This window comes from Colletotrichum orchidophilum, assembly GCF_001831195.1.
Source record: "Colletotrichum orchidophilum strain IMI 309357 chromosome Unknown Scaffold_106.1, whole genome shotgun sequence".
Lineage (NCBI taxonomy): Eukaryota > Fungi > Ascomycota > Sordariomycetes > Glomerellales > Glomerellaceae > Colletotrichum > Colletotrichum orchidophilum.
In genome coordinates this window covers 1-23201 of record NW_019173062.1, presented here as the reverse complement: position 1 = coordinate 23201, position 23201 = coordinate 1, and the positions used below count along the sequence as shown (strand labels likewise).

General features: G+C 52.9%; 7 protein-coding genes across 7 annotated transcripts, besides 1 other annotated feature; 4 read left to right on the top strand and 3 right to left on the bottom strand.

The window, feature by feature from the left end:
* Positions 1-672: 672 nt before the first annotated feature.
* On the top strand, positions 673-2144 carry CORC01_10558 (cytidine and deoxycytidylate deaminase zinc-binding region; the record flags this gene model as incomplete). The annotated part of the gene is made up of 3 exons (XM_022622185.1): positions 673-694; positions 764-2034; positions 2091-2144. 3 exons carry the CDS (start codon positions 673-675, stop codon positions 2142-2144), a joined length of 1347 nt encoding a protein of 448 aa, XP_022471264.1.
* Positions 2145-3526: 1382 nt separating this feature from the next.
* CORC01_10557 (uncharacterized protein) lies at positions 3527-3953 on the top strand (the record flags this gene model as incomplete). The annotated part of the gene is made up of 2 exons (XM_022622184.1): positions 3527-3619; positions 3720-3953. The coding sequence occupies 2 exons, from the start codon at positions 3527-3529 to the stop codon at positions 3951-3953; spliced, it is 327 nt and encodes a 108-aa protein (XP_022471263.1).
* Positions 3954-4463: 510 nt separating this feature from the next.
* Positions 4464-4544: a sequence feature (Short protein (CORC01_10556, OHE94099.1) was converted to a misc_feature.).
* A 2184-nt stretch (positions 4545-6728) lies between these two features.
* On the top strand, positions 6729-7629 carry CORC01_10555 (uncharacterized protein; the record flags this gene model as incomplete). The annotated part of the gene is made up of 3 exons (XM_022622183.1): positions 6729-6860; positions 7096-7266; positions 7360-7629. The coding sequence occupies 3 exons, from the start codon at positions 6729-6731 to the stop codon at positions 7627-7629; spliced, it is 573 nt and encodes a 190-aa protein (XP_022471262.1).
* Positions 7630-9567: 1938 nt separating this feature from the next.
* Positions 9568-11400, bottom strand: CORC01_10554 (multicopper oxidase; the record flags this gene model as incomplete). Its single annotated transcript, XM_022622182.1, has 3 exons — positions 9568-10792; positions 10855-11147; positions 11200-11400. The coding sequence occupies 3 exons, from the start codon at positions 11398-11400 to the stop codon at positions 9568-9570; spliced, it is 1719 nt and encodes a 572-aa protein (XP_022471261.1).
* A 1086-nt stretch (positions 11401-12486) lies between these two features.
* CORC01_10553 (uncharacterized protein) lies at positions 12487-13028 on the bottom strand (the record flags this gene model as incomplete). Its single annotated transcript, XM_022622181.1, has 3 exons — positions 12487-12541; positions 12605-12890; positions 12980-13028. The coding sequence occupies 3 exons, from the start codon at positions 13026-13028 to the stop codon at positions 12487-12489; spliced, it is 390 nt and encodes a 129-aa protein (XP_022471260.1).
* Positions 13029-18252: 5224 nt separating this feature from the next.
* CORC01_10552 (uncharacterized protein) lies at positions 18253-18927 on the top strand (the record flags this gene model as incomplete). Its single annotated transcript, XM_022622180.1, has 2 exons — positions 18253-18293; positions 18513-18927. 2 exons carry the CDS (start codon positions 18253-18255, stop codon positions 18925-18927), a joined length of 456 nt encoding a protein of 151 aa, XP_022471259.1.
* Positions 18928-19581: 654 nt separating this feature from the next.
* CORC01_10551 (uncharacterized protein) lies at positions 19582-23085 on the bottom strand (the record flags this gene model as incomplete). The annotated part of the gene is made up of 3 exons (XM_022622179.1): positions 19582-19598; positions 19732-21752; positions 21806-23085. The coding sequence occupies 3 exons, from the start codon at positions 23083-23085 to the stop codon at positions 19582-19584; spliced, it is 3318 nt and encodes a 1105-aa protein (XP_022471258.1).
* Positions 23086-23201: the final 116 nt, after the last annotated feature.

The following is a 23201-nucleotide window of genomic DNA, read 5'->3' as shown; positions in this document are numbered from 1 at the left end:
GTCGAAATGACTCAAAAGTGTCGACTGCTCACAATATGACGGAACAGGCAGGTCGCACTTCCGACCGGCCTCCGGACAAAGCGGAGGGATCCGGGTGGTATCGCTGGGCCTGAGGGATGCTTGGAAATGTCAAGTTGGAAAGAGTCACAAGGACGGACAGTCAAGCGGCGACTTGTTGCAGTCAGCGAGTCACAAGAACAAGACTGGTGAGAGCTTCCTTGGGAATGAGATGGTTGTCTGACGGAGGAGACACGATAGGGCAACCACCTTGGGCAGGTGCCAGGTCGGGTAGCTTCTCTCTCTCCCCCGCCAGGCTGCCCGCCTCAGCTGGACTGCAAAGGTGGGGGGGAGCTCGGTGCCACGGGATGATTGTGTCATGCTCTCTGCAGGTCCCGCCGGCTAAACGTCGGAGCAGCTCAACCCGATGAGCGCGGGGGACACCCAATTCATCGGGCCCGAGCCGCAAAACGGCTTTACGCGTGGAGACGCGTTCATGCACAGAATTCGGATCGCGACTTTTCAATTGGACATTTGTTGCCGGGTTGACTTGAAGAGCTTGCACATCCGGCAGAGCTGCACATTGTATGTCACCGATCTGAGTGTGCAGATTCGGACAGCTTTACCCGTCCACTCACTCTCCCAAATAAAACCGGTCCACTTAGGGTAGCCAAGATGCTCATTGGAATTTGCGGTGGTAAGTCGGCTTCTTGGTCACTCTCAATCCACTTCAGCAACTGCAGACATCGTTTTGACAAATCCCAAGGTATCTGCGCCGGTAAGAAGAGCGTTGCTCAATACTTAGTTGAGCATCATGGGTTTAGATTGCTTCGCTTGACGGACCCTTCCGCAACTCCACCCCGAGATGAGCCTCCGGCCTCCATCACACCCCCGGCGCCGGGACCGCGGCCAGAGCCGGAGCAAGCTGTCGCTCCATCTACCAACGGTCACGATGACTCGGGCTCCCAGCAGCAGTCCTCTTCCAAGAACAAGAAGAAGAAGAGCAAGGGACCGCAAAAATGCTTTAACTGCAACGAGATGGGTCATACCAAGCCTGAATGCCCTCACTTTCTCGGCGCCCCTCTCGAGAACGCAGGTACCACCGTAATTATCAGCGGCGACGCCGCCAAAGAGACAAAAACACCACAGAAACCCGCACTCTCCTTCCGCCCTCTTACCGTTGTGAGCGGACAACCGCGTACCAACGGCCTTCACTCTCACTACCCCAACGAGCTCATCTTCTCGTCAGCCGACTCCCTGCTGGAATACGTCACCACCCGCTGGCAATCACGCTTCGTCACCACAGACGTCCACAACGAAGCCATCCTCGACATCCTCTCCAGACGCCCCTTCTTCATGCTTATCTCCGTCGACGCCCCCGTGACAGTCCGCCACGCCCGCTTCCGCGCCCTGCACAACCCCCACTGCACCCTCGAATCCTTCGCCCTCGCCTCGGACAGCCACCTCTACGACCCAAAACAGGGCCTGCAACCGCTCATCTCGCGCGCAACCGTCCGCCTCCTCAACACCTCCTCCTCCATCGCGCACCTCTACGCCACCCTCGGCAAGCTGGACCTCGCCAACCCCGTCCGCCTCCGGCCCACCTGGGACGCTTACTTCATGTCCCTCGCGGAGCTGGCCTCGCTACGCTCAAACTGCATGAAGCGCCGCGTCGGGGCGGTCCTCGTCGGGCGCGAGAAACGCGTCATATCCACGGGCTACAACGGCACGCCCCGCGGCCTGCAAAACTGTTCCGACGGCGGCTGCTCCCGCTGCAACTCGGGCAACTCCTCTGGCGTCGGCCTGGCTACGTGCCTGTGCATCCACGCCGAGGAGAACGCGCTGCTCGAGGCCGGCCGCGAGCGCATCCGCGAGGGCGCCGTGCTGTACTGCGACACGTGCCCGTGTCTGACGTGCAGTATCAAGATTTGCCAGGTCGGCATTGACGAGGTGGTGTATGCTCACGGCTACAGCATGGACACGGAGACGGCGGCGGTGTTCCGGCAGGCGGGGGTCAAGCTGAGGCAGTACATTCCGGTGCGTTTTCTCGAACGATGCTGGATCCTGACAAGGCAATGCTAACAGATTCTCAGGCTCCCAACGGATTGATTCATCTTGAAAATTTAGAAAAGATGGAGTTATACTAGAACCATTGTTTTATTCAGGCGCAGAGAGAACCTTGATGGCTCAGACGGGCTCAGAGTACCTAGCGACGTCATCCCGCCCATTTGCTGAGCGCTGGGTACTAGATTTTGATATCAAAAATGACTGATACGAACAGGACTTTACACTCGGGGCTCGTTTTCGTTTTCGCACTTTGCCGTGACATGCCGCCAGACCAGTGTATGCAAACATCTGCGTTGCCTTGATCATAATCGACTCGAATTGCTTGAAGGTGAATTGTTATTGGAATATTCAAGGCCCCTGTCCCTCAGTTCATTAGAGAAGCTTCAGTTACCGACTTGTCGATTCCGTTTGACGCGTTTTGAGCATGCCGGTATGCCGAGGATCAATCGGCAAGCGGCACCTGTCACCGGATTGCCTCACTTGATCTGACGATTGCGGATACGGCGAGGGCGAAAGTGGACCCCTGGAGAGTCGCGCAATTGGAACTCTGGCACCCCTCATACAGACGTCGCACCGCGAGAGTTGCGTCAGAAACCTGTCTTGTTTCACTACAGCGCCCGTGGAAGCGACCCCGACACCAATCTCTAGTCTTGTCCCGCCTCTTCTTTCGGTACATTAGGGACGGTTAACAGGGCCCGCGTAACTTCATTGACCCCGTCTGAACAGCGATTTCAAGGGTGTCAGCGTTTTGGGAGTGCTGTAAAAGGCGCTCAGCCTCATGAGACGAAGATCTGACAGGTCGAGAGCATCGCGACGCCGGCAGTCCGAGTGTGGCCGCGTTGCCCGTCCTGTGCAGCGTGCACTAGCACGCGGTTGTCAGAAAAGAGCGGCACATATGCAAGCAACTATCAACTTCAACATTGAACAACAAAGGAGGAAGTAGATTATTCAAATCTATTTCAAGTAACAAAAAATAAAACTAGTTTTCACAAAACATGTGCCCTTTGGACTCAAGATTTGTGAATTCATAATTAGATTTCATAGCGGTTGATAAAGTAGAAGAAGACCTAGATATAGATAGCCGCTTCAGTGTGCCTTTTCTTTTTGTCAACCCCATGACTAGGTCGTTGTCCCTCTCTCGCCGCGCGCGCACAAGCGGCAAGCCTTGACCTTTTCCAGGGCTGCAGGGCCTGTCCTTGGGGGGTTGGTCCAAGATGTGAAACGTAATCTTGCGGTTACACTTTTGACACTGATGCTGGTCGAGGAGTTCAGATGTCGCTTGAACGGCATGCGGGCGACGCACCACTCCAAAACCTGCCGGACCTACGCGGTCGTGAATGGTATATAGTTCGGAGGCTGGTCAACTGAAGCCCACGGCTGACCCGGCTCGCACTCGCCTCTCACTCAACCCAGGTTATACATCTCATCAACTTATTTTTCATCGTCATCATTTCAATTCAACATGCAGCTGCAGTCATTTCTCGCTATCGGCCTGGTCGCCGTCACTGGTGTGAACTCCCTCAAAGTCGGCGTCAGAGACGCAGTCGTGGCAGGTGTAAGTCTCACTCCTTCCCGTAATGCACTCTGCGCGTGGTCCTCTTCGCAATAGACCCGACCACCTGAGCCGTACGGCTAACACCAAGTCTTCAACACAGTCTCCCGCTTCCCCCGAACCCCGGGCGGCGGTAGCCGACTTGCCCGACATCATCATTAAGCGGGACGAGCTTTCAAACTCGGAACTCGTGGCGGCCGATCTGGAAGAGGCCGGCGACCTCGAGAGGCGCACCTTGGCCGAGACCGACGATGATGTCAAAGAGGTCAAGGTGAAAAGAGGCGACCAGGCCGCGGAGGAGTTCTTCGCCGAGGACTTGCCAGGTTCGGATGAGTAATAGAATTGTTATTAGAACTCGGTGGGGTAGGGATGAATATGAAGTCTATCACCCCGTTCACAGCGTCGAGCAATGGAGATATCAATGAGGAAACTAACTGTGCAATACGTCCGTTGGACATGCGCTTTCCATGCGTCCAGCTTTTACGCAAGAAGACTCCTGACAATGGTGAGAAACAAGCGGGGAAACGTGGTCGAGTTGCCAGACACAACCACCGCGACAAGCGGACGAGCCCACCCCATCACTCGTCTCGAATCAAGTCTGAATGCTTCTCCTAATTTAGTTAGTTGACAAAGCTGCGATACGAAAGTTGGGACCCAAGCAGGTAGCTCACTTACGTGTCAGCTGCGTCGGCTGAAACTTTCTTGGGCCTGCCTTTCCGGGGTGCTGCCTGAAAGGTCTGGTGTTTCCTGTATCGTCGAAGTGTGGAGGCGACCGCACCAACTGAGCAGTTGAAAATCGATGCGACGTTTCGATAGCTTCGGCCAGCCAGAACAAGGGCAATAATGGCTACTCGTTCCTGCTCCTTGAGTTCGTGGCCGGGAGTTCGATCCCCCGAGAGGCGGGATGCGAAAGCGCGCAAATCGCCATCGGTGTCCATTTGCCGGAAGAATACTCGGGTTATCGGAGGGGGAAAGAGTTGACGTATCCTGAGGGAAGTCAGGCGGAGACGCGTAACAAGAAATTGGTGGGGTGTTCTCAGACTTTGTGGCACTCCACTGTAGAAATAGGGCGTTCACACCGTCGGGAGGAACGGACTCTCTTGATTCTTAGCACTCCAAAACCTCCTTGTATTCTTGACAAATTCACGAAGGTAGTAAGAGACCTCGCCTTGGTTCAGACGATTTTAACCGCCAAGTCATAGAAGTCCGTCAATGTTAAGCCTTTAATCAATAGATGCCTATTTGTAGCGTAGTCCATGAGAAAACAATGGTAGATGACTCAAACTTCGCACAGTACGCCACCGGCCAAAAGGTCTGCTCAAGTTTGCGCCTTAAGCATGTCTTTGGAGATAGCATCCTCCGTCATTCCAGGCTTGCACATTTATCAAACCCCTATGCATGAACACTTTCCGTTGCCCAGACATAAGCATGCGCCGATATTGCGGACTCCTTGACTCTGGCATCAACCGTTTTCCTTGGGGCCCGCAGCGACACACGAGCCAGGGTTGGAGAGCTGCCAGAAAAGTGACGCGCATACCTACGGCGAAAGGTAGCGGTTAAAGCTGGCTGTTGATGTTTGAGAGAAGAACTAGTCCAAGGATCTCTTTGGGCTGCTCTTGGATACTGGAGTTTTTGAAACCGGTGAAAACTTGGATAAACAATATCGACACCTGCTTCGTTGGCAACCACATTTGGCCTGACACCTATATGTTTGACGTTTTATTGTATTTAGGGCTTTGACTAGAACCAATTTCTTTCTTAGATGGTGAGACTAGCCGGCTTCAACACTCTCTCGTGGAGTCTCGTCATCACCAGTGCCAAGTCCCAACCGGTATAGCTTGCGCTCGTTTTGTGAAATTCGGGATGTAGCGTATGCAAGAGAGATAATCATCAAGCCAACATGGTCTCGCACTCATCCCTAATCTCGTGAGTGAATCAAACAAATAACCATGGGACGCCAAGTCAATCCAGTCCCGCGCGATCCATGCATGTCCATTTAGTCTTGTGGATCAAGCCCCGTAGTTGCAACGCGGCCCGTCACTGCGGCCCGTCCAAATTATTTTCCGACCGGCATGAGATCTACTTAGCCCTTCCACGTCCGACCCGGCATCCGCAGCCAACATGATGGTGCCCGCGGGGCCCGTCATCGATGGAAATGGAGTCTGCGGCGGCCGTCTCGGCTTCCCTGAATACGGCTGCAGAAGCCTCTCTTCCCTATCATCTATGTGAAGGAAGTCAATTGAACTTTCCCTTTCTGGTCCTCTAGAACCCAAGTCAAAAGTCTCACAGCCATCTTGATCCAAACGTCATATGGTCTTTTGCCCTAGTCGGGGGTGGAGGTTCTGACGACTAGTGATGAGATTTAAGGGCTGGGCGACATGCCATTTAGCCTGCCCGAGACCGAATCCCTCTTTGAGCCTATAGATTATGAATGCGCTCCTTGTCTATTGGAACCTTTTTGTTGATGGATCCCGAATGAACTTGCCAAGTTCGTTGACTTCCAGGCATAGATTCTTGGTGAATCTAGCATTGCAGACTGCCTAACGTCTTGTACCTACTTCTGATGACGGGGTTTCCGGATCAGCGGGAAGGTCTCTGCCTGGACCAACATAGCATCAGAAAGCATCGTTCTGTACGTATAGAATACCATGATTTGTGACTAAGGTTCGAGATATTACTGTATAACCATCGCAACTTTGCAAAAGACATCGTCAAATGTTATTTTCCCCTTCACCCGACAACTTGGAGCCAAGAAAGGAATCCGCAGCAACTTAGTATGTATCTGACGGTGTTGTCCTATCTTGGGTAAGGTAGGTGTCCATACAGAAGCAAGTTCATGCTCACAAAAAGCTTCTCCTCTCTGATATCGGGGCCGCGGAGGTTGCAAAGATCCAGTCTCCTCCATGGTGTAATATGGCCGCAGCAGAATACGTTGTCAATTCTCGATAATATGGGAGACGAGCGGACTCTACGGCTATCGCAATATCATGGCGAGCGGTATATGAACACTCAGGGGAGTCTTGATATCACGACAGCAGCGCCCTCATACAAACCGAATCCTCAATCACCCAAACCTCATCACGACCACCGCCAACACACACACATTCACACTATGGACCTCAAAATCATCATCGGGAGAGGCAGCGTAGCCGGCATCACCCCGGCAAACATGCCAGAAAAGTTCGACAGATGGACTACACCCTCCTCGAAGCTTCCCTCTCGATCGCTGCCCAGGTCGGCACCAGTATCAGCCTCCCCACAAACGACCCGCGCATCTTGCCGACCAACTCGGCTGCTAACCCCCGCATCCGCGAGCTGGCCGGGGATTGCAACCTACCGGATGGACTTTAGGGGGGTCGACGGCGGCAAACGGCTCCTTTATTTACCACACTAAATCCGTCCCCATCTCTGCCTTCTCCCGAGGCCGCGGCTCGGTCACCGTATCTGCGCCCAGTAGCCGGGTCTCCGCAGTATGGTAGGGACGGGCCGCGATGGCGGAGGAGTCCATGGACGAATTCGTCACTGATAAACCGACGTTCGGGCACCCCTACGAAAGTGAAAACACGTCTGCGCTGGGGGCGCTCGAGGAGCACGCGTTTTCGCAGTGGCATTTTGAGAGGATTGTTCGCATCAGGGACTCATCTCACAAGGTAAAAACACCACCACAACCCCCATTACTTCTCCCGCAACACTGAGGTACATTTCCACAAAACAGCAATCTCATACCAAGACGCCCAATCTAGACCCATTCCATCACAGCCCAAGACGTCAACAATGCAATCGAATCAGCAGCACACCTCCTCAACGCCCCGCCCAAAATCACGCTCCCCACACAGTCCGTCGCCTCCCCCTCTAGCAAAAGAAACAATCAAAGCAGCGCTATCCAACCTCTACACCGCCCAATCCGCGCCCGCAGAGCGCAACACTGCTCCCCGGGCCGCCGCGCCGGCTCGCTCTTCTGCCTCAGCTTCCCCCCTTTATCAAAGGACCTCTTCCGACGAATCATACCCTAGCTCGGAGATGACTTCTTCCCGAAGGACATGCTGGGGGTATTCCGTCCCCGGGTCTCCCGTGGAGGGATTACCCGTCTCGGAGAGGCCGCTCGCGACGCTGTTTGATGATGATGAGATGTAGTCTCGGGCCGGGAGTTCACCGGGGGCCGACGATGAAGTGGGCAGGGGGGGGGGGCGCCTCTCGGGTGGTTGGTGGTGCTGTTGGGGTTTTGGTAGCAGGGGTTGGCAGTGTACTCTGCAAGAGATGCTGGACACGATTGCGTTCTTTGTCGTGAAATGAGTGACCCCTTGGTTGTGCGGTACACATGGGTCGGATATGCCGGGGCGATTCGTCTAGGGTTTCGACGCTGTGGGAACGACACTGAACCAAAAGCATACCTCACTTCGCGAAAGAGACGGAGAACAGGTCACGTCGACGTCGACAGAATGATGACACGTAGAACAACCCACACTCTTCCAAGGTTATCAGCCAGACTCCAATTTCATGCTCTTTGCAGCGCTCCACGCAGCACTCATCGAGACTCGCAGACCATCCGTCAATGATCGCTGTCCAATCTCGGACCCAGCGGTTCTCCGATCCCCGAGAAAACGGGTCCGCGAAATCCCCAAGACGATACCGGTCCAACCCATACGGTCGGTGGTCGGCCGCGGCATGTCCACCGACCACCGATAGGTCCCACCTTAACCCCGCCAAGCTCCGTGATCAGCATTGGCAGATCTTGGCGGCCACCCTCAAGCCCGTCCCAATCCCGTCCCCCTCCGTACCCGTCCCCGTCCAGCCCGGGTGTCCTCACAGATGCCGTCGTCCTCCACTACTAGCAGCCGCAGTAGAAAGTTCTCTCCATCCAAACACAGCTCACTCCCTTTCCGTGCAGCCGCCCTCCGCCGTCAAAATGCAATCAGCTTCGCCAAGCAGGCTTGCATCTGCACACCTTGCAACACACCACACCACACCATCCAAAAACTGAGGACCGAAGCTGACATACGTCCCAAAACCCCGAGCCTGGGGATTGGGGGCGATGCGAGCCGAGGTCACACACCACAACCCTCGCATCATCCGCCCCCCCTCTACCGCAGTCCTCGGCATTTAGGATTTTGGGTGTGCCTACTTTCGTCGCCGCGGAGTGGTCGCGTGCTGCTGGTCTTCGCCGTGGTATCCCGAGAGCGCGACCGGATTCCGCTTATCTGTACTCGACTGCTGCTGCTGCTGCTACTGCTGCTGCTGCTGTATTCTCCCACTTTCCGCTGCTGCGAGCCCGCTCGATGTATGCCCGAACTCACCGCGCAGGAGAAATGTTGCTTACCGCATTGCATGTACATATGACATAGGGCTGAAACGTATGCGCGGGAAATCCCATTAATTACTTGAAAACTTGATGAAATAAGAGTAAGGCATATTTGGTAGAAAAGTCCGAGCAAATGAAATTGCGACACTGCTCACCCATTCTATACATGTTTTAAACCCGTGTGCAAGAAAAGAGACCAATCGATAGAGTGGAGCGGACAAAATAGGTATCAGGAACCGGACAACTCCAACCCATGCAGAAAGAAAAACACCGAAGAAATGCCCGCGCCTGCAAAATAGTAGTTATTTCCCTCCCAAATCCTCGCTTCGTAGGTCGATTATCAATTAGGGAGCGAAAGATGCGTGTGAGGCCCGGAAGTCCGCTGCGACAAGGTGGTGTGGCTGTCATGCGCGCCGGTGGCCCTTGACGGGACCAGAGAGGCCCAAATCTCGCACGCCAGCGAATCCTGGCAATAAGGAAGGGTTACGTCGCCACACTGACATCGAGTCAAAACCCGCGAAAAGGCCAATAAAAGTAGTATGACGTTGGAGGCTGAGGCACCAGGCTGGCTTGGTGCTGTCGTCGGTCCACACAGCAATTGGACGCCACTAATGCTACCTGTGCTCTCAGCCAGCCCGAGACGATGGACTTTTTACAATCCGGAATCATGCTTGGGCCATACCGCCGTCGGCTCGTACTTTCTCCAAGCATCGCAATTTGGGGTGATTGATGCCAGATCGAGCGTCGAAGCGATTTCGCTCTTGCGCTCAAGGAACTGAACACTGAGACCCATGCTCACATGCCAGGCGATGTGGCAATGCATGAGCCAGGCGCCCGGGTTGTCCGTCTTGAATGCGATCACCATCCACCCAGAGCCGGGGAGTTGTGCGACGTCTCTGCGAGTTGGATTCTCGAAGGTGAGACCTTCTGAACCGCTGAAAGTGCCGCTGCCAGTGCCGAGAATCAAGAAGTCGTGACCATGGAGGTGGATGGGATGCGGCAGAGTGCCCGTGTTCTCAATCACCCACCATGTCCATTCGCTGGCCTCAGGGATCTCAATGATGTTGGCACGTACCGGCCAGGAGTTGTTGCCTTTGGCGACGTACTCTAGAGTTGGCTTGTCCCACTGGATGTCAATGTCATTGCCATTGACCTTCCAGCGATAGACCGCTGCGCCGTTGATCGTCGGTGTCGCCAGAGAAATATCCAGCGTTTTGCTCGGATCAAACTTGTCCGAGGGAGCCGTCCTAGAGAGCACAGGGGTAAATCCGGTGGTATCGGCGCAACCCAGGTTGGCAGGAGGTGTGCCTTGGTTGACGGGCAGTCTGTCTGGGGATCCATCGTAGAAGAAGATAGAAGCAGGATAAGGATTATTCGATGCGCCGCAAAAACCACCACCACCGACGGTCGCGTTGAACCAGTAGTTCTCAATTTCCTTGTTGGCTTCGATGATCACATCGTAGCGTTGGCCGACGGCCATGAAGAGGCTGTCCTTGGCGACAGGCTTGACGGGAACAAGATCGGTGGCAATGACGGTGAAGTTGTGGCCCACAAGGGAGACAGTAAACGTATTGTCAACGGAAGTATTGATGAGCCTAAGACGGTGCTTCTTGCCCGGGGTCAGCCTCGTCTTCTGGTACTGACCGCCAGCGCCGAGCGGGTTGATGTTTTTGCCGTTGAAGAGAATGTTGTCGCTAGGCGGTGGAGGAGCTGGCGCAAGCTCGGCTTGACGTAGGAGGTTGTCTGCCGTTCCATAGTACCAATCACTGATAACAAATGGGCCGAGATCAATATCGTAGTCAGCAGACGCCGGGCCGTTAATCTGGATGGCGCCAGCAACGCCGTTGCCGTACTGGGCGGAAAAGTGGCTGTGATACCTGAAGCGGACGCATTAGTCGGTGGGTCCAAGTTAGAAGGTCACATAAAGAAGGTTACATACCAAGATGTACCGTACTGAGTCAATTGGAAGGAGTACGTCTTGCTTTGTCCAGGAGGGATGGGGCATTCCGTGACACCGTTGGTGCCGTCTTGATCATTGTGGCCGCGCAAATGCATGCCGTGCCAATGGAATGAGGTGCCGTTGTTCTGGAGTTGGTTGTGAACGTTGATCTGAATGGTATCTCCCCAGTCCGCTTCGATTGTCGGACCCGGAAACTGATTGTTGATCAACATGGCCGGCTTGTGAACGCCGTCTGGTGCGACATCGGTCAAGTTGCTCAGGGTGAAGTCGAACTACTCAAGGTTTCAGCATTTGTGAGATATATCGAGCAGAGACAATACTCACTGTCCTCAGCTTTCCCTGAGGCGGTGTCAAGGTCTCGAAATCGGATTCGATATTGAAGTCTCCAGTCCAGCATTCTCTGTTACCAATACCATTGGTACCGCAACCTGTCTGCCTTTGCTCAACCGAACGAATGGGGTTGGCGTGGGCGAGAGAAGCAAGGACAAAAGCCCCAAGGCTGGAGCTCATTAAATTGGAAAGCATGATGAACGTGAAAGCACAAGACTAGTAGGAGATGAGCGACTGAATTGGTGATCTACCATTCCGTCGAGGTATCAGAAGGGAGGGTTGGAATTATATACATCTTGTGTATCAATGTAAAGTCTTGCCTGGAGCGGCCTTCCAAGGCCTTAGCCTCTTTTGGGGAGGCGACATCAATAGTCTCAGTGCGCTTGCATGCCCAAGTACTCGGGGTGGCGTCTACTCGGACCGGCAGCTTTCCAGGCATATCTTGATGCGAGTAAGAACGTGAGGTGTGAGTAGAAGTGAGGGTGCATCCAACCCCTGTCACTTGGGCAGTTACCATGCCTCCTTCTGACATGGAGGGAACAATAAGCCAAGTCCCCTCTATGGTGGATACGATCGTGCGTTGTGGAGAAAGAAGGTATGTTTGTTGTGCCATATGGAGGTAGATGGAACATGCTTCAGGTCGTTCATGTCGAGCTAGCGATACGGGGCAGAGGAAATTCGTACTAAGAAAGGATGAAAAAGCCAAGCAGGGACAAATCTGGGATGAGGCTGAGCTCCGGCTTGTCATGGGTGGCAGTAACCAGGCAGACGGAAAGCGACAGAGCCGGCTGTGTGGTGCGGATCATGTCAGATCCCCAAATTGGACCCAAGATCTATCTGCCTTGGAGGTGCGAATTTCTTGCCCTACGCCTATGAGCTGCCACGACGGCTTTGACGGGTTCGTGTGACACTGGCTGAGAATAGGTGTAGGATGAGGCTGGTGGGCCACTTGGAGGACAGCCACATCTCATGGCTCGGTACTCACGGATGACCTGGACGTGCGCCGATAGGTTTGCAGTACTTCGTGAGGCGCTTGATTCGGTATTTTGACATGCAGCATGTCAGCACAATGTCCACCATCAAATGGCAGCTTGCAATGACACATTGAAGGTTCTGATGTGATATCAATGGTGTGTATTCGGTCTACCTTAGCAGGCAGAGGTCTGACCGCAATCAGGCACATGCAACCTGACTGGAGGACACCCGGGAGAGACCTGAAAATCGGACCAGATCGTGGTGTAGAAAGATGGAATGACAGAAGTCAAGGTGGACCGTTTGAGCTCAGCTGAAAGCCTCGTACGGTTCGGGCATCACACTGCTTGGCACGGGAGGCATTACGGCGGGCCAGGAACAAAATGATTTGTCGCGATCCCAGGGCATGGCTCGGTCGCCAACGTATCTAAGCGAGAAGGTAGATCGGTATGCAGGATAAGAACCCGGCTTCCTGCCAAGGTGCTGCTGTTGAGCAGTCTTATAGTCGGCGGTGAGGCTCATCTGGCCGGGCAGCCGCCAGAGAAGGTCGGGGTAAGTGGAGTTTTCGCGGATACGAATGCAGAACGTTGCAAAAAGCAAAGAGAAGAAAAAAAGGCGTTTTTTGGGTTGCGTCGACTGGCGAGCTTCAGGGTCGATCAGGACGAAGCAGTACAGAGACGGAGCGTCTGATTCGCCAAGACGAAGGCAAGAGACGAACGAGGTAACAAAAAGCGCGGCACCGTTGAGTGACTAAGCTGCGCGGTTGATGGGCGAATCAGTCGGAGACTAATCAATGTAGCACATAGAAGAGGTATACAATAACCAGAGCCGGTCGGTCCTTTGTTGGTCATGGGCTCAACGACATCATCGGGCGCCTCGTATCGACGTGCGCCGTGTTCTGCCGTCTCTATAGCAAGAGTCACCAGCTTGCTTAGAGAATTGCCCGGGCGCGGCGCCTGGGAGTTGGGGGCTATTTTTAGGATCAGCGGCGCAGAAGATGAAGAAGGGAAGAAGCTCAAGGGATCCACGAGGTTGTTGGGGACTTGTGAGATGCCGTGCAGCAAGTCGCCCGCGGCCACTACCTAGGGACGAACGGATGGATTCGGGCCAGGTGATGGTCTGATGGGAGGAGGAGTCAGCGGTATCTCGGCCGGGGTACCTTGGGGATGATGGCCTGGGAGAATTCCAGGGACATGGAAGATGGATGATGGGCTGCAGGACGCTGTATCGTCAGTCGGCGAATGAGAGCAGAGAGATGCGATGGAAAAGGGTAAGCCAAGTCGACAAATAGCCGTGCTACGAGGTCGGGATTGGGTTATTGAGGACCTTTGAGGGGGTGGAAAGCGACGGGGGAGGCGGGATGGGATGCTGCCGTCGGGGGAAATCTTACATGAAGGAGCCAGGGGCTTACCTGCAGCGCGTACATGCACAGTCGCACCTGCCGCGTGCACTGTGCTCAAACCTGCCCAAGTCAGGTGATGACAGTTTCCCCTGTGGGATTTTCGTACTGTGCATGCGCCTTCCACGGACAATTTTTAGGTAGGTAAACTGTGGCTTCCACCCCTCCTTCCCCGGGTTAAAAATACAGGAATTGCCTAGCGCCTGCCCGTGCGCCACAGACAACACATACTCACACACTCACACACTCCCTCACTCCCGTCGGCACCCAGCGAATCTCACCGCTCGAGAGCTGGGCGCTGGCTCGAGCAAGAACCGGGAACTTCTCTCTCTTTGGCTGCCGGTGCGGTACCTATCGACCTGCCCAGACCTCTCGAATTCAGCTCCTTCTAGACTTCCTCCTAGCGCTTTTCCAAACGTGCTCTGGCAGCGGCACAGGCGCGGCGTCTGCCTGTCGGGCGACGCCTCCAACTTGGTACCACCAGCGAGCATCTAGCATTAATCACACGACACACCGAATCCGATGACGCTCGTCAACATCATGCCATCGCCTCTCCAAGCCCTGTAATAATGTCTCATGCTGCTTGTAGTAGTCCTCATGTTGCCTCTATCCCCCTCAACCAACCCACCGCTCTTTTTCCGCTTCTCATTCGCGTTGGCATGGCATATGCATGTCTCAGCGTCACCACCGTTAGCAACGCCAGAGATTCCAGGCGTCAATCTCTTTTCCGCTGACAACGCATCGCAAACTTCATGAGATCGAGCATTCCCGCAGTCTTCACCTGCGAAGCCCGGCCGAATCTTACAGACTACAGATATGCTTCCAACAGAGCATGATGGGCCACGGCTAGACTCGATTTGATGACAGCCACAGTTCCGCGCCGTTTTTCAACCCGCCCACATCACGGCCGTGCCGATCGTCCATTTCCCTTCTGGCAAAGCCGCCGTTCGCAGCTGACATTCTGCCTTTTTGGCGCCGAACGACTTTCTCTCGCTCTCACCTAAGCATGCCAGCCGACCTACCCGTCCTGTAATCTTTACTTCCATCAGGTCCACCGTCCACCGTCCACCAATTATCGGTCCCCCCGTTGGAGTTCCGAGGCGAAGTCCGAGCGGTCGCTCACATCACATCATTGCCCTTTCAGATCCAACATGTGGATATGGCCTGTTTGGCCTCGTTGACGGCGCGTTTTGAAGACATGTTCGGCCCGCCTCGTACGGACTGTCCATATCTGCTTACGAAGAGGCATTCATCCTGTGTTCCATGACGGCTTAAAGATTTGCCCTTCTGTCCGTTCTTGCAAATATTACCGCCACAAACGTTGCCCAGCATTTGGCCTTGACCCACCGGAGTGCCGCCTCTGCTAGGTTGATCCACTTCGTCCCGTCGTTGATACAACTAGATACGGCTTGAGTGGGCGCCGGCACACTTCCATCTTCTCTTTGCACGCCCATGCCAATTTTAGTCGCTATAAGCTGAAGCCAAAAAACTCAACGCGTCGTGGATTGGCCCGCCAAACGAGACACGCTGCAATTCAAGCTGTCCCGCAAGCCTTTCCAGGCTGAGTGAAGGCCGCCAGCTCCGCCGTTGAAGGTGTGCCGGGTCCAGTTTTTCTCCAGGTCTCGTACGCTGTGTGCGCTCTTGGCTTTGTTGCCTCTCTGTGGGTTTGACATTGGTCCTCGCTATTTTCCTGCCTAATCTGCAATACGAAGGCCGCCAGAGACTCCCGAAACAGCTTCGCCCTTTCATTCGCGAGTTATTACGTCCAGTGTTGGACACAAGGCTCTCTTAGGCTTAGCGCAGGCGTATGTCATTCGGGCTCCAGCGCTGCCAGTCTGGTAGGGCTACACCTCCGGGATGCAACCTAAACGCTAAGGGATCATCCCAGCGCTTCTTGTTCCTGTCATAATTGACAGGCTCTACTACGCAAAAACCACTACTGCGCGCACCAATGCTTCAGGTGAGGTGGGCACCTCGACGGTGAGGCACACTCCGGGAACTGAGCCGCGCTACCGTTTTGGTGGCATGACGTTGAAGGACAAAGTCAGCTTGAGAGTGTTTCCAAGGAGCTATTTATACTAGCGTCGCTTTCGTTTCCAAAGAGTCTATGACAAAGACACATCAAGGTAGGCACGGTAGGTTTCTCGCACGCAAGGCCTAAAGATTCGGCACCTAGGGTTGCAGAGTCGGCCGTTGTAAGTCTAAGATAAACTTTGAACATGTTCCTGAGAGACCCGCTAAGCTTTAGGCTTGAACCGTCGGCATGGCGTGGCCGCCGTCAAGCAACTATGAAAGTGTTATTTCGTGCCACCAACTATGTGTGCTCGGTTCGCGCCCGCGACGTTGTTCTGGATCATCCTTGTTATTTGCGAACCGGTGTGCCCCTCGTGTCAGCAGTGCTCTCGTATTAACATTTCGGTAATCGCATCACAAAGGGACTTCGCTGAATGATGTCGTGCTTTGGCCCGCCGCGGCCGCCTGAGACCGTCATTGAAATGGTATGCTTCCGGTCCGGCAGCTATGCCGACAATCCGGCCCGGTGCGCGTCGGCCCCGCTTTCTCTGGGGCCAGTACGACCTTCCGTTTTTGGTATACTCGTAAGGTTGATCCAACGACTTCAATGCAACACGTCAGCCCGACAGGTGAAGACAATAGGCAATGAGATTTTTTTACAGTGATGTTTGCGGGTTGCGCGCAATGGCGCATAGGCTACTTTCTCAGCGCACTCAGCAGTGTAGATTTGTCACAAATTGGTCGGAGTTGTATTTGTAGAGGGAGCATCATGAACACGCTGCACGTGAGGGAGAATGAGGGACATCTTTCTTGTCTTAATAGAATTTTATTAACTAAGGTGCTCGGTAAGTATGTCTTATGGAGTAACTTTACCCGTCAAGGGCGACTGTGGCTGACTATCCTGCTATCCCTCCATGAGCAAGTATGATTCCCTATCTCGTCCGTCGCTTATTTGCTGGGGGGAAGGGGCTTGGGCTGGGGATCAGGTGGGGGGTGAGGTGGAGGACATCTCGGTATAGGCCAGCACGGAGCCATTTTTGCCGATTGATGGTTTGTATGGTTTTTTATGTGTGATTGTGTGACTTGATTGAGTTCCTTGCGGAAGAAGGTAGTTTTATTGCTTGGTAAAGTCGTAGTTGGTGTTTGGTTGTGTTTGGTTTTGTTTGTTTCTGGTGGAGTATTTGTTGTGTTTGGCTTTGCTTGATCGATGTCTGCGATGTATTGATGATGTAGAAGAAGAGGGATTGCTCCAAGTGCGGTGGAAACCTCTTCTTTTATAGTCATGGTGGAAAGGGCCATGATGAAGCACCGAAGCACTGAATCACTGTCGACAGCGCGAGAGATGGTGACTGCAGTTGAAAAGTGGCAGGAAATCGATCTCTGTCCGGCTTCTACAACAATGACTCTTTGGAAATGATTCTGATTCACCACAGAGGAGAAGGAGAAGGAGAAGGAGAATCCAAGTCACTGAGCTGTTCAAAATCCAGTATTCTGCCGATCATGGCTCTATACTCTATCCGCGTGCCTCGTGCCTCGTGAACAAGGTTTCTGTTTTTACTCGAAAACTTGTTCGCGACTGCAATCTTTTCGGTGTTTCTTTGATGATTTTGGAACCGGTTGCACGGCGATAGCAAACGACGGCTGCGCCAGTGTCTATTCCCAGTCGAGAGCTTCTTGAGGTTGGCCTGACCGACCTTCGCTCCGCATTTCTCGATAAATACTGGTTGTGCCTAGGCTTCTTGGCTTTGATACTCACCATGATCTGTTCTGTTTGCCTTCCTGTAGTGTCGTGTCGTATTTTTCAACAGGGTCCTAGCGTATTCCTAGAGGGTTCACCCCTCGAGCGAGGTCCCAATGAGAGAGGGTCTATGTCGGCCATGTTCATCGGTATATAGTGCTCATATAGGCAAAAACATCCTGACGTATCGTCAAAGTATTGCACGCATGGACCTCGCGATGATGCGTCTAGATTTTGGGCGTCCTCTGCTGTCCATGTTTGAGGCATCAGACACACACCGCGGCACGAACCAGACAATCTCAGATGGGAAAACCCCGTGGCTGATTGCATGATGTGGCTATGAGATCTACCATAATGTCAATAGACGTTTGCTTCTATGTTATGTTCTCGGTCTACCCCTCATGCTGGTACTCTTCTGTGGTCTGACATAGCCTGCGAACTCCTCGTACGAGAGACAGCTGGTTATCTACAAGGTCATGATGTTAATTTCACCTTGAATCCATCAATTACACTATTATATCCCACGTTGCTACTTATATATTACATCAATTCAGAATCAGGACCTCCGCAAGATATGTGCTCATACAAACAATCGAGCGGTGGCACGGTAACAGGTACTTCATCATACACCCGCTTGGCCAGGAACTCTCCCTGTTCATTACCAAAGACCGGATCCCAGGTCTCGCACGGAAGCTCGCGCCCCGAGAAGCCGCGGGTTTTCTACCCTTGATGCGACTACATATATCAAGGCAAGATTCCCACAAGCAATCAACTTGACTGCTGTCATTGACTTGGTAAACTTCTTTTCAGGCAGTGATCAAAGTTTGAAATCCGGCTTAATTTGCTAGTGCTTACTTTTGCTGGGTCGTCATCCCTTGCCGCCAAAGGGATGACGTTCCATCTCACGAACGGGGCACGTCAACGAATGCGAGCGGCCTTGCAATCTGGGCAGCCTGATATGAAGTCGTAAGCTGTAGATCAATAGGAGTTGCAGTGACGACTACAACGACTCGAAATCCCCGCCTAGCTCGGGTTCTGGACAGCAATCAAAGGTGTTGTCCGCACGTATCTCATCATCACACGCTTCTTCCGCACTCAACCCCGGAACGCACTAGACCAGGTTTTCCCAATCATCGGCACATTTCACAAACCATGCTCCGACCAAACAAACCTCAACCACCTCAGCACAGGCAAAGCCTCTTGCCAGCCGCACGTCTCTCGTGACGGCAGGCCACACGGCAGACGGCACATCCATCTTCACATCCGACGCGCTCATCCCGCCATTCCACCCTCTCGGGCCCCAAGCCAGCGGCTTCACCTCTATTCACACCGCATCAACCCTACCCGCCTCCAACGCGCCCAACGCGCCTCCGCAAGCGTTTACCGCATTCTCTTCCGCGCACGCCCGCAGCGGGGACCTACTTTTTGCTTCTCGGATGTCCCGCAGCGGCACAAGGCTCCCATGCGCCGGACGCTCAGCGTCGACTACACGCGCGTTCTCGCCGGCGAGATCATGCTCCAGCTCGACGGCGGGGAGGAAAAGGTCATCAGGGCGGGGGAATTTATCGTCCAGGGGGGAATGAAATCACGAGTGGGTTAATGCTTCGGATGGGTACACGAGGATCTTGTCCATCATGTTTGGGGCTGAGCCGGTGGTGCTTGATGATGGGCAACGGATAGAAGAAACATTCTTTAAGAAATGAAAAGAGTGTTTGCATTTCTACAATCCTTGGCGCTTCTGAATTTTCTGTGCCGTGCTTATTAGCATCTGTCAACCTTTTCTGGAGGCATGTTGAGTCTTGCCGTTTGCAAGTTTTGCCAAAGGAGTCCATTCCAAACTAAGTTATAACAAGATTCGCTGATTACCTGTCTAAAGACGGAGAATGATTATTATCAAGTTAAAATTACTAAATTAATAGCAAGAATGCGCAAAATAGCCAAATGTAGCCCCATTTTCCATTTCTATTTGCAGTAAGTCGTTTACTGCCTCCTAGCAAAAGCTATCTATCACAGTATCTGTAGCTCTCGAAGAGTCTGTGCGTTTTCATCCAGTTCGAAGAGCTGCCTTTATCCAAGCTAATAGCTAATTCTAAGTCCCTCGAGAATAATAAAGATCTAAATGCATTCTCATCAGCTAAATATGCCGGTATAAATGACGTGTAGTAGCTATTGATTAGTTTAATAATTTCAATGTGGCCGCCCTCTTTTGCAGCCGAAAGCGCTGACTGTCTTCTCCAGCCCCGGATTTCCGCAATTACCTCAGGCTCTCTTCTAAGAATCATTTCAACAATACTCCAATGACCACCTAGTAAGGCTGAGGTGAGAGGATCTAGGAGTTTTGGGTCTATGGGATTGAGCATTATGTGCCAGGGGTTTCGATGATCGTTCGAGGATTCTTCTGTACTGAAGCCATCTTCTGCGGGCTCGTCGTCTCCCACCTCGAGAGATGCGCCTCTATCCAGCAACATTTCCACAATTTTGATGTATCCACCCATGCATGCTGCAGACAGTGCAGTCTGGAATCTTTCTCCCCTGTACCGAGCGTTGATGTCCACCCCTGAGTCCAGAAGAGCTTGAACGGTCTCCTCACTGCCCACTAGTGATGCTGCATACAGTTCTGGCATCTCCATCTGGTCCGAAGGGTTGCCGACGTCAAGAAGCAGCCTCACTGTCTCTTGATGTCCTGCAGCCAATGCTCTCTGCAGTGCGGATCCAAAAGCCGTGCCCTGGCCACCCCGGCCAAGCAACTTTATATCAGCTTTGTGGAGTAAGAGGAGCTCGATGATATCATTGTGTCCTTTCGCTGAAGCTTCTTCCAGCGCAGTCCCCATCGAATTCCTGACTGAGCCATCCATTTTCAGTACTCGGCCAAGGTCGTTCACATTAGCCCCGGATTGGATGAGCAAATGAACAATTTGTAGGTGCCCAAAGGCCGATGCCATTTGAAGTGACTTTCCAAACGGAAAGCCAGGTTTTCCGCACAAGATCCACTTGTCCAGGAACTTTTGGACAAGCTCCTTATTCCCGTCTTCCGCAGCTACTTCCAAGTATGATTCAAAGATCTGAGAACTTGTTGTGACCCTAGTGCCGTCGAAATTCTGTAGAAGCATTTTTTTAATCCGTCGGGACTGTTCAGACAATTGAACATGACTTGCCATCAACGCGGATCCGTCTAAGAATATGGGGTGGACGTCATCAAGGGCTCCGTGCTTTAGAAGCACCTTCACAGCTTCTTCGTGACCCTCGCTTGATGCCGCGGCTAGGGCAGTTGCAATAGTTGTTGTTCTTCTGATTTCATCCGTGGACATTGTCCACATGGCATTGACAGCTGCACCATGCTTGAGAAGTAACTCGATAATTTTTGTCTGGCCATGAGCTGACGCTGTCATCAAAGGAGTGCCCTCTGCAATCAAAGTTTGCGCGACATTCATGTTTGGGTCCGCGCCTTTATTGAGCCAAAACTGCACCACGTCGATGTGGCCCATAGCTGCCGCTGCCTGTAATGCTGTCCCATGGCTGCCAGGCCCATCCATAACATCGATACGTGTTTTCGTTGGACCGTCGAGGTAGCATCGTTTTTCCCAGTCCTCGTAAAGGCTTTCCACCAGGAAAAGAGCGCCGACATGGGAAGCATAGTATAGTGGAGATGGATCCATGCTTTGGTCTGTCCAGCCAAGAACGGCATCGATGTCCCAGATTTGGATCCAGTTCCTCATTGCTCCGTTCGTATTTCTGAATAGCAGTACCATCTGTTCCTGAAGTCGTAGAACAAGATTACTGTGGGATGTTTCAGGGGGACAACAACTAAAGTCATCACGTGACGCTAATCTGGCGTCAATCTCATTGCTCTTCCGCCAGTGGTCTGGCCATTCCTCTGCAGCGTATTCCGTAAAAGGATATTTTTGATAAATCTCGCTACGCTGGAGCGTCGGTAATTCAGGAACGAGTAGTAACGTGAGACACATTGATGCCAGCATCAGATTCCCACAGCGTTTTCGCAAACTGAACGAAGCGCAGCCTTCTGGTTGTAGAATTCGGTCGGATTCGAGATATTCCTGGACAGAGAAGTGTGCAATACGAATGACACTCATGTTTGATTCGGAGTCTACGAATACTTCGGTGAAGCCTGGGCAGATTTCCTGAAGGGCGTCTGCGTCTTGAAGTTGCCGATCTGGATTGAAGAAGGAGGTGATGCCGATCTCGATTGCCATGGCGTTGACCAGCTCCGGCACAGTCAATGGCCTCGTGGCACAACAGAGAATCGTTAGCATCTGCTTGGCGTAGTCCTTATCGGAAACGTTCTCTAACATTCTCTTATAGGTTTCATCCAATGTGGGAGGCAACGATTGAAGTTGTCGATCGAGAGCTTGCTTGCTCCTTGGACACGTCTCGAGTGCTTTGAACTGACACTCGACCCACCGAAAACTGATGATCGTTAGCTTTGTCAACTTTGGAACGGTATCTTCCCGGGCACTCACACGCCATGTGCCTTTTCGGTCAAGATCTTCTCAATCTGAGAATGGTGCTTGCTCCATCGTTTAAGACGGCGCCGGAGATGTTGTGAGACAAATTCGGCAATATCGTCATTTATTCCGTCGTTTTGCATCAGAATGGTGTGTTGTGGTGCGGCTTCCAATTCAGCACGGATGTCGACCTCGTCTCGACTTGTCACTAAAAGATGTAATCTGGGCTCTGACCAAGCCCTGATTTCCTTCAGTACCTCCAGCAAAGCATATCGGTTTGTTTCTCGAGGACTCTCGTCTAGAGCATCCAAAACAACATGGACATGCTGGAAAAGTTCCACCAGTTGATGAAAACATCGAAGTAGGTCTGCAGATGTCGGTGAGACATTGTGTTTCTTGCTCATATCGTAAATCCTTTGCAGTGCAGTAGGAGTCTGGGCAAGTTGATCTGATAGCTGCAGGATGAGCGCTCGGAGCATTGCAGATACATCCTGCTTTGACTTGTCATTAAATGAGAAGAAGAAGAAACAAAGCCCGATGCGAGGGTTGGATCTGCGGTGGCGGAGTGTATGTTGTATGACTGTCGAACTCAGAACAGTCTTGCCGCAGCCGGCAAAGCCCTTCAACCAAAGGAATGAACTTGGATCCTCAAGCCAGTGCATGAACTCTGGCCCTTTGACGAACCAATTCCCAGTTCCTGGGTGTTTCTTCGCACATGCTTCGGTAAAGTTAAACGTAGCGTCAGGAGCCTGAACCCAAGCTCGAATCTCAGAGGATACTTGTGAAGTTCGAATCAGAGCGAGGATGGCATTGGCACTCTCGATTTCATCCTGAACGCGGTCGATGGTCTGCTGCTGTAATAACGACAAAGCTAGAGACAGCTGGCTGATGAGGTCATCGATATCTTCGTTCAGCTTCAGGAGCGTGCTCTCTCGGAACGGGTACTGCAACCAACGGACGGTACCTCCGACAGCAGCTCTAACACTGTCGATTGGTCTCTTCTCGAACTCCTTCGACTCTCGTTCCAGGTCCCTGATGCACTCTTCACAGCGTTTGATCGTGGAGTGGATGTTCTGAAGCAGAGCCTCCTCGCTGGGTTGAAACTTCCGATCCTGGAGATGAGCTTGCAACCTCTCAAGCGAGACTTGCAAGTCTTCGAGCTTCCGCAGTGTGCGAGCAATGTCGGAATGCTGGTCTTTTGCGGCACTGTAGTACTGATAGATTGACTGCACGACCTGAATGCCGAGGGAGATGATTCCCACGGCACTAGCTGCTATAGACAACGGATCCGCCATTGATGACAAAACTGAGGAGAACCGCGAGCCTGGTCGATGTGTGCTGAATGAGGGAGGGAGAGAAAGAGCCTCAGAGGTTTTGAAGGGTTTGGGGAACATGGAGCGATAGGACGGGG